This window comes from Rhineura floridana, chromosome 19 (assembly GCF_030035675.1).
Source record: "Rhineura floridana isolate rRhiFlo1 chromosome 19, rRhiFlo1.hap2, whole genome shotgun sequence".
NCBI lineage: Eukaryota > Metazoa > Chordata > Lepidosauria > Squamata > Rhineuridae > Rhineura > Rhineura floridana.
In genome coordinates, this window is record NC_084498.1 from 5,983,624 (window position 1) to 6,001,607 (window position 17,984).

Genomic DNA, 17,984 nt, shown 5'->3' on the forward strand with positions numbered 1-17,984 from the left:
CTTAAGGGTAATAACATGCAAATATATTCATACTGGACACAATTCTGCAGCTCGCTTATATAATCCCAGTGTGGCCCACCAGTGTACTGTTTGTTTTCTTAAAATCAGGCAAGTTGTTTTCCCAAATAGCATTTTACAGCTCCTTCATATGTCTACCAGGATTTCTTTTCCCCCATTGTAGTGAGGAACTTCAAGATGCACTTGGTGTCACTGACAAGACTCTTCCTCCCTTCATCTATCGCATGCGGCAGCTGGGTTACCCCCCAGGTTGGCTCAAAGAGGCAGAAATGGAAAAATCTGGACTTACATTGTATGATGGAAAAGGTAAATTTCTGGTGAGGAAGGCCCATGTTATCTTACTTGCCATTTTTTTTCATAGTAAGATAAAGGAGGTCTGTCCATTATTTGGCTTTTGACTTTCAAGAACATTCTACTTTTCTGGTTTCATTTTCATTTTATTCATTATATCAAATTGGCTTACAAACATTAAAATAAATACAGGTAAAAACATAATACAAAAGGTTATTGTTAAAATGTGATTAAACTATCTATAAAATTAAAACCATTCATATCCATTAAAAAAGCCAAAGTAGAACAGCACAGTATTAAAAGCCCTTGTAGTCACTTCCCAAAAGCTGTTGGCATATAAGTTTTTACCTGCTGGCAGAAGGACAGCAAGGGAGCCAGTCTAGCCTCCTTAAGAAAGAAGTACGGGAGCCTTGGGGCAGCCACTGAGAAGGCCCTCTCCATCTTTCCACCAGGGTACCTGTGAGGGTGGCCAGACTGAGAGAAGGGCCTCCCCCGACAATCTTACAGCTCAAATAAGCCTATGAGAAGATATGGTCCTTCAGATAGCCTGGACCCAAGCTATATAAGGCTTTATAGGTCATAACCAGCACTTTGAACTCTGCTTGGAAACAGAGCTGTTGTAACAAGGAAGTTGTATACTCCTTGTAATCAGCCCCAGTTAACAATCTGGCCACAGCTTTGTGGACCAGCTGAAGTTTCTGAACATTTCAAAGGCAGCCCTTGTAGAGTGCGCTACAGTAATCCAAACTGGATGTTACTAAGGCATGTGTCTCTGGTCAGATCAGACATCTCCAGGAAAGGGTGCAGTTGGAACACTTGTTCTAACTGTGCAGATGCACTCCTGGCCACCATTGAAACCTAAGCATCCAGGCTCAGGGCTGAGTCCAGGAGTACACCCAAACTGCAAACCTGTGTCTTCAAGTGGAGTGTAAACCCATCCAGTGTAGGTTGAATCCCTATTCCCTCCATTGCCTCAGTTTGTTTGCCCTCATCCAGTCCATTACTGACAACAGGCACTGGTGTAGAACCGAAACTGCTTCCTTTAGCAGAGCCCCAAAATCAACCTTCAAAGCTCTGCTTATGACAAGTCATTTCGCAATTAAGAATTTCCTGGGTTTGAAATTCAATGAAGGTTGACAAAAACCCCTTGTAAGTAAGCAGCTTTAAGTCAGCTGATAGGAAAACCGCTGAACAGAAGTTTTAAAAAATCCAATATAGACTGTTCCAACACACAGATCTGTGGATAATTTACTTCAAAACTTCTGTAACAATGAAATGCATTAGGAAAATAACCATGAATATATTAGCAGAAAACATGAGGGTTATGCTACACACCTATTTGATTACATTTGTAATAACTTATTTATTATTTATACTTACAGCCCACACTTCACCAAATGATCCCAGGATGGGTTACAAAAATATAATTAAAATAAGTACGATGTACATTAAAGTCATACAATTAAACCAGAAAAGCAAGTAATATCAGAATAACAGCAGTGCACAGCAATGTAGGAGAGAAGAAACCTACTCAACCAAAAGGGCCTGAGTAAAAAGGTGTGTCTTGACCAATCGTTGAAAAGCATACAGTGATGATGCAAGACATCCCTCAGGGAAGTCATTGCACAAACTGAGGGCTACCACCGAGAAGACTCTCGCATACCACCACCCCTTGAACCACAGAAGGCAGTGGCACGGCTAACAGGGCCTCTCCTGATGCTTTTACCACCTAGGCAAGTCGAAGTGGGAAGAGGCACTCCTTTAGATATTTGGGGCCAAATTGTTTAGGACGTTACATGTCATTCTAATATCTTCAATTGGGCTTGGAAGTGAATTGGCAACTGTGACGTCCTTCCCCGGCACCACCTGTGAAGCTCTCACTTGTGGCTACCAGCAGACAGGAACATCAGGTTTTCTTCTTACCCTTTACCGCACTAGCACAGTTCTCAGAAGATCCCCCTGCTAGGCCTTACTACCCAACACTCTGTATCTCTTATAACCTTTAGATTGTGCCTTAGTCTCTGCCAGGCTATCTCGATACCTTGTGTCTATGGGTATAGGTAATTCCCCCCCCCCCCGCAGCCTCTTTCACTGAAGCTTACGGCAGCCCTGGGTTTCCCTGTGGTACCAGATACAATATCTTTTCCTCCACTGCTGCCACCATTCAATACAATTACTGTTCAGCATTGGTTACTCTGCCATCCCCCCTTAATTGTGTATCCCAGCTGAAGAATCAGGCTTTTTGTAAACCAAGAAATATTTATTGAACACTAAAAATAACAAGATTACTTAATTACTTTGTTGACAAGCTTATGGTTTCATATATGTTCTGACATGTACTTTACGTCTCATTAATTGCCTCAGAACTCCAACTCACTCTCAACAACACCAACCTCCAAACACCACCTCTCTTTCACCTCTCTAAACCTCCAACATCCACCCCCTGATTCAACTGTCATTCTTCCATTTATACTCCCAGCCATTCAAACGCTCAGCCAATCATCCAGCATTCTGCTGCTCATGTACTCCCCCTCCTCTTTCACTCCACTTACCATATGTCTTCTATATAACCAGCACTTACCATATTTACAATATAAGCAGGAACATCACAGCAACCAGTGCAGATCTTTTAAGATCAGTGTAATATGTATCCGGCCAGAAACACCCACCAGCGCTCTTGCTGCTCTGTTCTTCACTAGTTGCTGCTTCCAAATTGTCTTTAAGGGCAGCACCATGAAGATCACATTGCGACGGTCTAATCTGGAAGTTACCAGAGCATGGATCACTCTGGATAAGCTATTCCTATCCAGGAATGCTGTAGCTGATAAAGCAGCCATATCTGGAAATGGGGACTCCTAGTCACCAAGGTCTCAAATGTCATAGAAGGATGAAGTAGTACCCCCCTCAAAAAATTATACACCTGTTCCACCGTCTCTGTTCAGTTTCAATTTAATGGTCCACATCCCATCCTCTAGGCAACAGTTAAGCACCTAAGCTGTTTCTTCTGATTCAGGTGGAACAGAGAAATAGAGCTGGGTATCATCAGCATACTGATGACACTTCACTCCAGACTGCTACTGCCTGAAATCGGCCTCAAAGGTAGGAGCAGAATTGCTGAATCACTGTGCCCCCGATTCCGAAACCCAGAGCCCCTCTGGGAGGATACTATAGTCATTGGTATCGAAACTACTAAGAGGTCAAGAAGAACTAACAAGGTTCCACTCCCTCTCCCAACAAAGATCACCCAGCCAGGGTGACCAAGGTAGTTTTGGTACTGTATGCAAGCCTAAACCTGGATTGAAATGGGTAATGTCATAACTTAAGTTTAATTATACTCTGAAAGAGTTAATACAGAATTTTCTCATAAACTGGTTATAGAATTGGTTTCTATAGTTTCTGAATATGTGTTGCATGAGAAAACGTCTTGTTCTTTCTTTCTTGATTAGTTCAACAGTGTTGTGTTGCTTCATATCACAGAATCTGTGCAATCTAGCGCTCAACTGTCAAAGTGGTTAGAAGCAAGAAAAGCTGCCCATTATATTTGCCAAGTCCTCTTTTGACTATTGTAACTCTGTGGTGTTTTGTTATAGCATCTCCTGGTGGTGAAACGGAGGAGGAAGAATATTACCAACAGAAACAATGTGTCACTTATGATGTGTCCAAGTTGGTAAATTATCCAGGTTTTAATATATCTACTCCAAGTGGAGTAGCAGATGTAAGTGACCATTTATTTTTATGCTTTTATCGTACCCTTCCTCCAAGGAGTGGCATACAAAGTTCTTTCACACACTATCTACCTGACAGCCCTTTTGAAAGTCATTTTGAAGGGCCTCCCTGTTCCTATATGAACCTGTCCAAGCCTTGAGATCAACCTCAAAAGTTCTCCTCTCTGGCCCAACATTAAGAGAGATCAGTTTGGTGACAATTGGAGACAGAGTCTTTTGGTCAGTGGCCCTTCAGTTCTGGAACTGTCCCCTAGCGGGGCTTCATGATCCCCTTCTTGGCTTTATTCAAGCAGACATTTAAAGCATTTTCGTTCTACTCTTCTTTTTAGTGTACATTTTATTAACTTGACATGTTCGTTCCTGATGTTTTAGAATTGTTTTCAATTCAATATTCTTCATTTGTTTTGATATATTATTTCCTCACTTGTTGTAAGCTTTGTTGTTAGGGCTCTCACCTGAAAGGGAGTATATACATTTACTAAAAGAAAACAATGTTTTTTCTTGCAGTTCATTCTTTTCTTTCTTCCTCTCTCCTTTGTACATCAAACAGTTATTCTCGTCTCGCATGTTGATTAGCACCTCCCTTTCCTAATAGCCTTGTATTTGATTTTTACAGGAATGGAGGATGTTTGGTTCCATACCCCTTCAGCCCTGTCAGCAGAAGGATATCTTCGCCCACTATCTTTCTACTTATCATATGGTGACTATTTTTAAACTTACTGGTAAAAGTTGTGTGAGCTGGTGTTCCCAGTCAGCAAAAATATTTCTACCCCCACGTAGAATTCTCTAGTTTATGAATGTAAAATGCATAGGTTGGAGGAACATGCAGTATAGGTGTACATTTTTGATGCCTGTTTTGTTCTCATGTTTTTAATATCATGTATTTTGTTGGTTTCAATTGATTCCTTTTCCATTAGCCTCTCTGGGAACCCTTTTGGGTTTGAAGAGTGCAATAGAAATTACCTGAATAAATCTATTAACATAAATCACAGAAAAGCTAAAGTCTCTGATTAGAGAATATTTTCCTCTTGCTTCTCAAAAAAAGAGAACAGGTTGTTTTTGAACTCCTTAGAACAGTTTTAACCACTTAACGTTAATGTGAATAAGTAGTATACAGTTCCATAACCAAAAATATTAGTGGGGGTATTGAAATACAGAATTTATTTATTTTGCAACATAGCAAAAACCTAAATCCAAGCAGTGTATAAAGTTTATTAATTTCAAAAATAAACTTCCATGTGCTCTTCAGTTCTGCTGGTACCTTATTTATTTATTTATTTACTATTTTGTTTATATCCCACCCTTCCTCCCAGCAGGAGCCCAAGGCGGCAATCCTTCGCAGTCATTGGCCTGCAAGTCAGAATAATAATACCTGTAACAAGGAGAAGGGCTAGAAATTTACCTTGCCTTAAAAATAAGCATTGAAAGCTCAAACAAGCTGTCCAGAATATCCCTGAGGGGGCCAGACTGTCATAGCACCCTCTTCTCCATGGCTATAACCCACAAAGAATATGAGCATTTTCCATATGAGGCCGGCCATCACTGCGGGTTGTAGCTCCACCTATCGTGCGAAGGCAAGAATGTTTTTGAAGTCAAGACTAGGGGCGTCAAGCCCCTCCCACTCTCCAGTTCATTCTTGCCTTCGTACGAACAAGTTTGAGATTTCTATAGCGTAGCATTTAGCTAAGTCTTTTGTGTTCGTTTGTCTTTGTATGACAGGGCGTGAGGGTATTGTCGTTTGTGTGTATCCAAGTGCTTCCCTTCCCTCTGTCTTGTCTTTAACACTGTTTGTTTGAAATTCCTGGGGAATTCCCTTCGGGGGGTTCTCCCTGGCCGGGGCCGTTTTCTTTCCCCGGCTTATTTAGCCTTAGATCTTAGAGAGACCGCGGTTGCGGTTCTCTCCAGCCTTAGCGGGAGCTTGCGGCTGCAGCTCCCTGCCTCACGTCCCCTAGGAGGTCGTTTGTTTTTCGCTGCCGTCCCAAGCTCTGCCGCGGCAGTTTGCCTCGCGGACGTGCCTTTAAAATTCACTCCAGGAGCCTGTGGCTGCGGCTCTCACCTTGGAGATTTTTATTCGTTGAACTGCTTCCCAGACTTGTGGCTTTAAGTCTCGCCGCGAAAGTCTCTGTAGTCGTCGTCGTCGGCTGCTTCCACTACCGACTCCCTTATCTGCTACGGTGCTAACTATTACGAGCCGCGATTGTGCCTTCCTCACACGGCTATCGCACGCTCTCGAGATGGCGCTAGACAGCCTTTCAGTCAGTTCGCTGTCGCACCTCAGTGCCCGCCATTACTCCCATCTTGATTGTCCCGTTTTTTCCCACCCTTTTTGTTTTCGTCTCTCCTGAACTAAACGAAGGGGGTTTCTTACCTTGAGAAGGCTGTCTTGTATGTGAGTTTTCAGATAGGACTAGTTAGCTCTACAAGAGTTCCTCTCTCACTGCCTTATACTGCTGCCTCTTGCAACATTAGCCCTCTGCAGCTACTGAACGTACCTCCTCTGCTGTTTGCTCTGCACAACCAGTTGCTCCTGTACAAACAACAACTTCTTTGAACTGTACATTCTGCCCCTCCGCCGTGTACCAGGGCGCTCTGTACTGTACATTCTGCCCCCTCTGTGGCCGTGTACCAAACCTGCAGTCTAGTCTGCATTATATTGACGCTGTTACCATTGTACATTCTGCCCCCTCTGTGGCCGTGTACCAAGCCTGAAGTCTAGACTGCATTATATTGACGCTGTTACCATCGTACATTCTGCCCCCTCTGTGGCCGTGTACTTAGCCTGAAGTCTAGTCTGCGTTATATTGACGCTGTTACCATCGTACATTCTGCCCCCTCTGTGGCCGTGTACCAAGCCTGAAGTCTAGTCTGCATTATATTGACGCTGTTACCATCGTACATTCTGCCCCCTCTGTGGCCGTGTACTTAGCCTGAAGTCTAGTCTGCGTTATATTGACGCTGTTACCATCGTACATTCTGCCCCCTCTGTGGCCGTGTACTTAGCCTGAAGTCTAGTCTGCGTTATATTGACGCTGTTACCATCGTACATTCTGCCCCCTCTGTGGCCGTGTACTTAGCCATCTGCCAATGCATTCTACCCCCTCTGTGGTCGTGTACTGCGCCTGTTCGGGTCTCTGCATTCTGCCGCCGCTGTGGCCGTGTACTGCACCCATAGTCAATATAAGATGGCGGAACAGCCAGACATGTCTCAGACAGCCAAGGACTAAGCATGCCAAAGCACTGGCTAAGACTAAACATCTTTCCAGTCATAGCAAATCCAAGCGTCCTCGCTATGTTTCTGTTCCGACCCCCACCACAGCAGTCCAGAAACAGCTAATGGATATATTTCATTCTCCTGCTGCTGCTTCCGACGAGGAGGACTTTGCTGGCTTTCCTACTCAGCCAACACTTAACCAGCCTCCTCCCATATTGCCGCCCAGGGCCTATCCTACGTCACAGCCCATTGAGCCACCTACTCAGGCACAACCATCTGCTTCAACGGGGCTGCAGCTGTCTCATGAATTTCTTTCACAACTTCAGGGCATGCTGTCATTTTTCACTCAAATGCAGTCACCTCCATAAGCCGCCATACCTCAACACACTATGGACCAATACGTATGTCATGCGGCTGCGGCTAGTGCCTTAACTCCATTGCCTCAGCCGATTCATTGTTTTTTCACCGGCCTCCCTACGTCCTTGATGGAGCCCCTCTACTGGACGTTTGAGCCGTGCTTCACAACTTTGTCTCAGTAGTAGCTGGGTTCCTCAGCTATTCGCCATTACTCCCTTGTCATATCGCCATTTTGATTGATATTCTTCCCGCTCATATTGCGGGCGCCATTTTGTCTGTCCTATTTTCCCGCCCTTTCTGTTCAGTCTATTCCGTACTAACCAAGGGGGGTTTAGCTGGCAAGGGCTCCTCTCATGTGTGTTGCAGATAGGATTCCATAGTTCGACGGATTCCTCTACCACACGTCTCCTGCTGTTGGCTCTGGCAACCTTCGGATTAATGTACTTCTGTGACTGCTCTATCAAGGCTGTGGCTGTGCACCAAACTATTTGAACTGTACATTCTACCCCCTCTGTGGCCGTGTACCAAGCCTGAACTCTAGTCTGCATTATATAGACATTGTTACCATCGTACATTCTGCCCCCTCTGTGGCCGTGTACTTAGCCATCTGCCAGTGCATTCTACCACCTTTGTGGTCGTGTACTGCGCCTGTTCGGGTCTCTACATTCTGCCCCCGCTGTGGCCGTGTACTGCACCCATAGTCAATATAAGATGGCGGAACAGCCAGACATGTCTCAGACAGCCAAGCCGCAACCATCTAAGGCAACTAAGACTATCAACCTCCAGCTCGCAGGGTAGTTAACACCCTTGGTCTCCAAGCTGCGCCCTCAACAGCTGCCACTCCAGCTATTAAAGGGGCCAGGGTTCTCACATCCCCTGCACCTACTGAGCATTACATCCCGGTGCCGGATCCCATCACTAAACTGGCCACCGAAGAATGGTCTCATCCATTCCAAACTCGCCGCTTCAAAAACCTGGCTGACAAGCTTTACTCCCTGGCTCCTGAATTTGTCTCCAAGCTGGCCGTTCCCGGCATAGATGAGCCGATCGCTAGCCTAGTTTCGCGATCTCTTTTGCCCAGGGAAGGAGAATCCCAACTAAAGGATGCTACTGAGCGAAGATTAGACTTTGTTGTCCGCAAAAATCATGAGGCCACTGCCTTCTCCATGCGAGCCTCCGCATCAGCTTCCGTCTTCTCCAGGACAGCAATGATGTGGCTGGATGATATGCTAGAGGACCCTACCCCTGATCCTGTTTCTCTCAGACGATCATTGATTAAGTTGTGCAAGACAGCGGCGTTTGTGGCTGATGCCACTTTGGATGCTACTCAACTGGGGGCACGAGCCATGACGGCTCAAATAGTCACTCAACGGACCCTCTGGTTTCGCCACTGGCAAGCTGACTCTACAGCCAGAGTGAATCTTTCTAGAGCTCCTTACGCTGGATCTTTGCTCTTCGGCGAGGAAGCTCTAAAGCAGTGCTGGTTGATCCCAAAGACGCTCACAAACCGGTCTTGGCCACTGTCAAGAACATCGATCATAGAACTTTCAGGCGATTTCCCTCTTTCCGCACTAACCAGCCCTTTCGAGGAACGCGGCCAGGAGGCCGAGGCCGCGACTTCCGATCCTATGACTCCAATTCTTTCAGGGGAACCTGGAACCGATGTTTTCAGGGCAGAGGCCTACAGCTGGCTTGTCAACTTTGACAAAAGCCATCTTCAACTGACCCAATGCCTACTACGTCTAGGGGCAATGTTAGACACCCTGCAGGTGATGGTGTTTCTGTCTCCAGATCGCATAACTGCCATCACAAACATCGCGAGGTCTTTGATGCAACAAACAACCGCAGATGTCATGCTTCTAGCCAGGGCGCTCGGAATGTTCATCTCTACCATCCACATTGTGCCATGGGCTCGAGCCCACTCTCGCCACCTTCAGTGGGCTTTGTTGCCTTTTCAACAGGACATTGCCAACTCCAATCATCGCACAGTTCCTCTGAGCCCCACACTGCGCCTTTCATTCCGCTGGTGGACGAGGGTCCAACATCTTTCCAGAGGCACTCCATTCAGAGAACCTTGCAGGGCTGTTGTCACCACGGTTGCCAGTCACATCGCCTGGGAGCACACTGTAACTCCCAGTACGTTCAGGGAGTTTGGTCCACAGCAGAGCAGACTCAAAACATCAATTGGCTGGAGGTCAAGGCGGTCCACCTAGCTCTACTTCATTTTCAGTCTCTGTTCCCTTTGGACCATGTCCTCATTCGAACGGACAACACTTGTGTAAAATCACATTTGAACAGACAGCGGGACACCAGGTCCCGTCCTCTGCAGAACCTAGCTTACCTCATCTTCGTCTGGGCAGAACAACATCTACAATCCCTAAAAGCAGAGCATCTCAGAGGGATTTGGAATGTGACAGCAGACTGGCTCAGCAGACAACAGCTCATTCCGGGAGAATGGAAACTTCATCCGACCATATTCCAGCGTCGGTTCGGTGTCTTCTCGATCGACTCGTTTGCTTCCAGTCGCAATTACCAGCTTCCCAGGTACTTTGCCAGATACCTGGACACAGCAGCGGAAGCAGTGGATGCTCTGTCCGTACCGTGGCCAGACGGTCTTTTGTACGCCTTCCCTCCCATACCGCTGTTAGCCAAAACACTGCGGAAGGCGCGGAGCGAGAGGGCACAGTTGGTTCTGATAGCACCATATTGGCCACGCCGACTGCGGTTCTCGGATCTTCTTGCAATGTCGGTGACAGATCCCTGGACACTTCCAGTCAGGCCAGATCTTCTATCCCAGGGTCCAGTATGGCATCAGGATCCCACTTGGCTCAATCTAACAGTGTGGCTTTTGAACGGGGACATTTGAGGTCGGCTGGACTGTCTGACACTGTTATTGATATTATCTTATCCTCGAGACGGCCATCTACCACCCGTATTTAGTAACATACTTGGGTGGCTTTCTCTAAGTGGTGCCAGGCTCAACACTGTGATCCATCCCAGGCCACTGTGCATCAGGTGCTGCAATATCTCCATAGCGGTTTTATGATGGGACTCAGACCCAACACTCTACGTCGACATGCGTCCACTCTTTCGTCCATTCTTTCATTCTCCTCCACTGGTGCCCCTATTTCCTCACATCCGTTCATTAAACGCTTCCTCAGAGGCACTGCTTTATGTTCACCGGCTGTAGTCCATCGTTTTCCTTCATGGAGTCTGTCCAAGGTCCTACAAGCTTTACAACGCCCTCCGTTTGAACCCATTAGGGCTGTGCCTTTACGTCTGCTGTCCTTCAAGGTCTTGTTCCTGGTCGCCATCACTTCTGCCAGACGAGTTTCGGAACTGGGCGCATTGTCTTCTGCTCGCCATCTCTGTGTCTTTCACAAGGACTCTGTTGTGTTGAAAACTGATCCTTCCATCCTAAGGTCAATTCAGTTTTCCATTGCAATCAGGACATTGTACTCCCTTCATTTTGCCCGACTCCTGTTCATCCTCTAGAGAAGGCTTGGCATTCGTTGGATGTTCGGAGGGCTCTCAAGACCTACCTGTCTAGGACCCAAGAGATTCGACGAACGGAGTCTCTGTTTGTATCCTTTCATCCAAGGTCTATGGGGCATAAAGTAGCCAATTCTACCTTATCTCGCTGGCTAAGGGCATGTATTATCTTAGCATATGAGTCCCTTAAACTTCCAGTTCCAGCTAGTATAACGGCTCATTCAACTAGGTCAGCGGCCACTACGGCTGCTTTTGCTACCAACGCTCCTGTTGCTGATATCTGCAGGGCTGTTGTTTGGTCTACCCCTCACTCGTTTATCAGGCATTATAAAATAGATCATTATGCCTCTGCCGATGCCTCTTTTGGCAAACGAGTGTTGCAACAGGTTCTTAATGATGATTAGCATGTGGGTGGTCCCTCCCTCTTATGGGCTGCTTTGGTACATCCCGCATTGATGGCCGGCCTCATATGGAAAATGGACCATTGGTCTCACATGAAGGGTGATTTTCATATGAGGACGGCCATCACGACCCTCCCAGTTGGAGGATGTATACATATTTTACTAAGATATTTTACTAAGATGTTATATATTACAATACGCTATTGTATTTAAAGTTACTAGTGAAGTCAAGACTACTAGTTCTGTTATATCGCTATGTTAGAGTCATGTTATTAGGCATGTTATTTTCCTGCTGGCAGGCCTGTTGGCCCTGTCCTTGTATTTTTAGATTTTTCTCTATAGACTCGCTGCGAATGAACTGGAGAGTGGGAGGGGCTTGACGCCCCTAGTCTTGACTTCAAAAACATTCTTGCCTTCGCACGATAGGTGGAGCTACAACCCGCAGTGATGGCCGTCCTCATATGAAAATCACCCTTCAGGTGAGACCAATGGTCCATTTTCCATGAATGTATCCTCATAACCATGCTGAATACTCTTAATTTTTCTTGTTTGTTTCTAATGCTTCCTCAGGCAAGCCCAAAGTCCAGCAATAAAAGATCTTCATCACACCAGAGCTCTCATCATTCAAAAAGACAGAAAGGAAATAGTGTTGAAGCATCATCAGCTGACATGGAGATGGATTCTGGTATACCTTTCAGTACTAATACACCTCCCCAATAAACATAATTGATAAAATATTTTTTAAAATTCCTTCCATCCCTATTCACCATTCCAGGCCAGCAGGTGTTAAAAATTGTGATCCAGCATGCCTGCATACCAGCTTAATCCCAGCCATTGCAAACCACCCCTAACAATGTAGGAATAGGGACTTTAAAAATAAAAAAAACATTTGGTTGATTTGTTTGCCATTCTGGGCTCCTTCAGAGAAAGAACGGGATATAAATGTAATAATAGTAATAACAACGGTGCCTTTTTCCTGATTTCAGACTTTGACGCTCCACACGGTTCTCCTGGCCATGATGGCTTCCAGTTCCAACCTCCGCTGCCTCCTGGGTCACCACTGAACGCAACTCCTCCCCCATTGCCACGAGGTACTCCTCCGTGTACTCCCCCCAACTTTACCCCTCCTCGGCCGCCTGTGTGTACTCCCCCACGGCTTCCCCGCGACACTCCGCCTTTGACTCCTTCCAATGATTCCGCTCCACTGAGAACAGAGGGCTCTGCCATGGATGAAGACACTTTGACCCTGGAAGAGCTTGAGGAGCAGCAGCGCCTCATTTGGGCAGCCTTGGAGCAGGCAGATAGTGCCAATAGCGACTCTGACATTCCGGCAGGCACGCCTTTAACAGGGAACTCCGTGGCCTCATCACCGTCTCGAATTGGGTCAGACATTCTTCCGGAAGAAATGACATGCAAGAAGTTGGATGTGTCGGAACCTGGGACTTCAAACCACAGTGAGCAGATACCCAAAGCGGAAGAGTCTGCAAAGAAACAGATTTCAGCTGATGAACTGATTGATTTAACAGACAATGAAGAACCCAATCACATGGATTCTGAAGGCGGTGCTGAGAACTGCCCCTCAGCCTTGGTGTGTGAGGAAGACCATGATGACTCTTCTGCGGCCACCAGTGCTGAGGTGTCCAAAAATGCCAGCCCTGTCCCTGACATGAGCAAGTTTGCTGCAGGGATAACACCTTTCGAATTCGACAATATGGCTGAATCCACTGGGATTTACCTCCGAATAAGAAGTGTGCTAAAGAACTCTCCCAGGAACCAGCAGAGGAGCAAGAAAGCTTCCTTCTAGTTGCCCTGCTGCTGCAGCAGTACAGTTGTACCCAAAAGAAACCCAGCTAGGTCCATTAACTCTGAATACTCCTCTGTACATTCTTATATAAAAACACCCAAGAACAGCCACATAGAAAGCTGCTGCTTTGTTCTTCCTATTATGGTGTGATTTGTTTAAAAAGTCCAGTGTACAGGGCTTCCATTTTGACTTTAGGGCCAGTTGCTGCCTAAAGCCAGAGTTTCCACTAACAGAAGAAAGAGCTGCCGAGTGAGCTTGTCAATCCAGTATTACGTTGCAGGCTCTCCTGAAAATGTTCTTGGGAGTATACGAAGCTAGCGAAGCAGCAACTGCTTCCACACTGAGCTGATCATCTTGTAAACAAGTTTATTCTCAGTGGTTTTTAAAAAAAGGTTCTAAACTTTTTAAATGCTTTCCCTTGGTCTAAAATAGAAGAATTCTGTCATCAAATGGGAATAATCAGGGATTACTTCGCAATTGTCTCTACCCCTTTTGAATAATTTTATAAGTAATTTATGTGGGTCATTTTTTTATACCACTTTTTTTTCTGTAATGTCCCATATTTGAACTTGCTGTACATATATGTCAGTGCTTGTGTACAGAGGTTTAATAAATAGGATTTTTCATAACTATTTGCGTGTGTAAGCATTTAGATAAAGAAAACCTACTGTTGGAAAATTGATATTGAAAAGTCTGTTGTGGTTGAATGTTGCAATCCTGTTTTTTTTTTTTTTTTTTTTTTTGAGTAAGTTTTAAAGCCGGAGTGGGGGAGCTTCTGGTCCAGGGTCCACTGTGGCCCTCCAGACCTCTGACTGGCCCTTGGGACTCTGCCCAGGCCACACCCCCTCCCTGTGCCACATTTCTCACTGCTCCTTCTCCACACTCTCCTCAAGTGCTTTGGCGTGTTCTTGAACAGCAATCATATCCCTCGCCTGGACGGAGAGATGTGGGGGCAGGCATCAAAACCTCAGACTGGGATGTAGCCTACAGTACAAAAGTAAGATTATCACCGGTTGTTCCACCCACTTGGGCCCTTCCCACCAGACGCCGCCCCTAGAAGACAGCTCAGGAGGGAATGAGGCCCTTAACTGAAAAGGGTACCCCACCTCTGTATTAAAGGAATGTCAATTTACCTATTACCCAGTTTCCAGTGTTGTAATCGGAAGAGATGTGTGTGTACCATAAATAACAAACAAAAGTTGAATGCCCTTGTCTAAAGTTGTATGCATGGATATAGCAGAAAAGGCAGTGCACATTTCGCTGTTTGTTGAGTACTTATATACCTCACCTTTCATCATGTGAATCAATGTATGGCATGCATGGATGGTCTCCCGTTGCGCTCTGTAACCAGGAGCGTGCTTCAGGTTTGTGTGCATCTCTCCTCCCTGTCCCTTTTTCTCCTCATGCAAATGACCAAATGGTCTTAGTTATTTTGAACACTGGTGCTCTCCTGACCCTGGTAGGCAAAATAACACCTGAACCTGCCCTATGATTCCAAAAACAGCCAAGCTTTCCAGTATGAACTTCACAGATTTATTTTTGACCTCCCTCACGTAAATGATGCACCAAGGCTTTTGTATGGTTGTTCTTGATTGTGTGTGGGAGACCTCCAGAGCAACTATGGATTGAGGCCCCCCTGCTAGGGATAGGCAAGAATGATCACACTCAACAGCATTCTTCCAGATCCACCCTTAGTCCCTTCTTTGCTTGCCTCACTGAGGATGGGTTCTTCCTTCAGTTAGCAGTGTGTATTTTTTTCACCTGTTTTCCTTACTCTTTGTTTCATCCTTTTCAGAAAATTATGCTCCGTCCCTTTTGCGCTTAGCCCACTCTTCCCCCTGAGAGCGCATGGCAAAAACTTGGGAGTTGTATCCAAGCAGTTACACTGTAGAAATTAATAGACCTAATTTAGACCTGTAGAAATTAATAGACCTAATTTAGTCATGGCTGAACGTAACCATTGATATCCTTAGGGCCCTTAAAATGTATGTTAACTAGGGTTGCCAGGTTCAGAGCCTGAGACTGATCCTGTATCTTTAGGAGAAGAGAAAGTCAGCCAAGTGCAGGTGTTCTTGGTTGCTAGGCCCAGCCTCCAAGAGGTCTTATGTATCTTTAAAAGCTGTGCAGGGGGAAGGGAGAATTCCACCTTGTGGTTTTTCCCATTACAGGGTTGCCAGAACACCTGCACTTGGCTGACTTTCTCTTCTCCTAAAGATACAGGATCAGTCTCAGGCCCTGAGCCTGGCAACCCTAATATTAACCCTCATGGAGACCTGGCAGAAAAATCACACTGGCTGACTTTGGGGTATGTTTGGACCTCAATGAGATTTCCAATGAAAGAATGGAGTCACATTGTACCTCAGAGACCTTTACCGCAAGTGTACTTGATGCTACCAAAACACTTATGCAGAATTTTTCTGAGCAGTATACATTCGCCCCTTCCCCATGTCTACTGAGTAAATTGGAATTTTTGCACCCCAGTGGATTCTTTTTTTTCCAAAAGGAAAAGGGTAAGTGGTAACTGGCTGAAATTTGGGGAAATTGTATGGGTGACAGTTTGTGACAATGACCTAGAAGGAAATGCTGTAGGTCTACTTATGTGTAAGTTATACAGTAAAGGGCAGGAATTTGACCCACAGGGCTTTTTGCTAGGGTGTGTTTGGCCCACAGTAGTTTTTTGTTTCCAGAATGAAAACAGTAAATGGTAAGTGGCTGAAATTCAGGGACTTTGCACAGAGAGCAAGTGTGGCGTAGAGGTTAAGGTGTTGGACTACGACCTGGGAGACCAGGGTTCGAATCCCCACACAGCCACGAAGCTCACTGGGTGACCTTGGGCCAGTCACTGCCTCCCAGCGGAGGAAGGCAATGGTAAACCCCCTCTGAATACTGCTTACCATGAAAACCCTATTCATAGGGTCGCTGTAAGTCCGGATCGACTTGAAGGCAGTCCATTTCCATTTTGCACAGATTAAAATTTGTCATCCCTGTAGGTCTACATATGTGTAAATTACACAGTGAAAAGTGCACCTGGGGTCGAAAAGTACCCCACAAGTCTGCATGAAGGTTAAGAGAACTGAACCAGTTTAGAAATCTGATTTTTTCTTAGTTTCATCCCATAGCTTTCAGGGGAAAGGTCTTCTCTACTTTTATCTGGGTGGCTCAGAACCTGTATTGCTACCGCATATGAGGCTCAGCACATCCCTTCACCCCTTAATGTTACCATCACTTCTGCCAGGCCTCCAACTGGCTTGGCCACTTTTTCCATGAATGCCTTCTTGCTGGAAATCTGTAGGATGGCCACACAGGTGGATCCTCCAACTACTTTCTCCAAGCACTATAGAATTGACAAGTATGCGTCAGCCAAGGTAGTATTTGGCTGAACGAGTAGACCAGAGAGTGAAGCATTGGATACTTACCATGAGTGCACCTCCTTGGAGGAGTATGGGACGCCTGCAAACCCAACCTGGCTGTATTTTGGGTATGTGCCATGCCTCTCAGGTTTTTTGCAGAGAAGGAGGAACTGCTTTGTTCCCTTTGTCTCACTATCCTGTTTTTGGCACTTTGACCTATTTCATTTAGTCACTTCAGGGTCATCCTTGGTGTTTGGATCTACAAGGGCTCAGAACTCGGGGTGGAACTGGATGGTGCATTTAAGTATCCTTGGTCATGTGACCTGCCTATTCCTGTCGGAGACCTTAATCCATGGTTTTTCCTCTGGAGTCCTTGTACACATCTGAGGAGTTTTCACAGTAAGTATCCAATGGTCCTATCCAGTTCTATGGCATTAGAGCAAGTGGTTTAGCCACTGGCAACTCATATATGGATGCTCTAGATTGGAAAGAAGTAGCACAGTGTTCAGTGACAAAAAAAGATGGATAACACTTTTTCAGTCATGAATACTTTCCTATCATGGTGATTATCCTCAGGTTTTTGCGTGTGTGTGTGCTTTGAAGCAACCCTTGTAAGAAATGTCTAAGGCTGTGTTAGAATCATAGAATCCTAGACTTGGAAGGGGCCTTGTAGGCCATCGAGTCCAACCCCCTGCTCACAGCAGGAAATCCACAGCTAGAGCATCTCCCACAGATAGCTGTCCAGCCTCTGCTTGAAGACATCCAGCGAAGGGGATCCCACCACCTCCCTAGGCAGTCGGTTCCATTGCCGAACTGCCCTTACTGTCTTTTTTTTTTTTACCATTAATTTTATTCAAATTTTCAAACAAAACAAAAAAGAAACAAACAATAAAATAAAATGTTGACTTCCGATTTGTCGCAGATCAGCTATAGGTCTATGATATATAGCAAACCTGTCTCTTAATATATTACAAAATCACTTTCCTCCAGTAGTTATCTTAATTAACCATCAAATCTCATTAACATCACTTTATTCTTTCCGCAAAAAGTCAAAGAGGTTTCCACTCCTTGAGAAATATATCCCTCGATTTTTCTTCAAATAAACATGTCAATTAATCCATCTCATCAAGTCTACTAGGACCAGTAATTTCAATAGCCATTTTTCCATTATCAGTGTTAATTCCATCTTCCAACTTCCATCCTTGCACCCATAATAATCTTGCAGTCATAGTCATATAGTAAGAGTCTGATGGGAATTTCCTTCATCACAAATAGTTCCTTGCCATCAATTCTGAATGTGTTGCTGAAATATTGTTGTAAAGTCATATCTCTGTT

At 45.4% G+C, this 17,984-nt stretch overlaps 1 protein-coding gene across 3 annotated transcripts in view; it reads left to right on the plus strand.

The window, feature by feature from the left end:
* Positions 1-13,909, plus strand: part of ZCCHC8 (zinc finger CCHC-type containing 8) — a 36,200-nt gene extending 22,291 nt beyond the window's left edge. For 2 of the 3 annotated variants that reach the window (XM_061602363.1, XM_061602364.1), the window contains exons 10-14: positions 182-324; positions 3,900-4,024; positions 4,651-4,734; positions 12,066-12,180; positions 12,482-13,909. In XM_061602363.1, the coding sequence (XP_061458347.1) occupies positions 182-324; positions 3,900-4,024; positions 4,651-4,734; positions 12,066-12,180; positions 12,482-13,299 (1,285 nt within the window). In that variant the 3' untranslated portion in view covers positions 13,300-13,909. The remainder of the gene's footprint in view (positions 1-181; positions 325-3,899; positions 4,025-4,650; positions 4,735-12,065; positions 12,181-12,481) is intronic. The other variant, XM_061602362.1, reaches the window with a different exon arrangement.
* Positions 13,910-17,984: the final 4,075 nt, after the last annotated feature.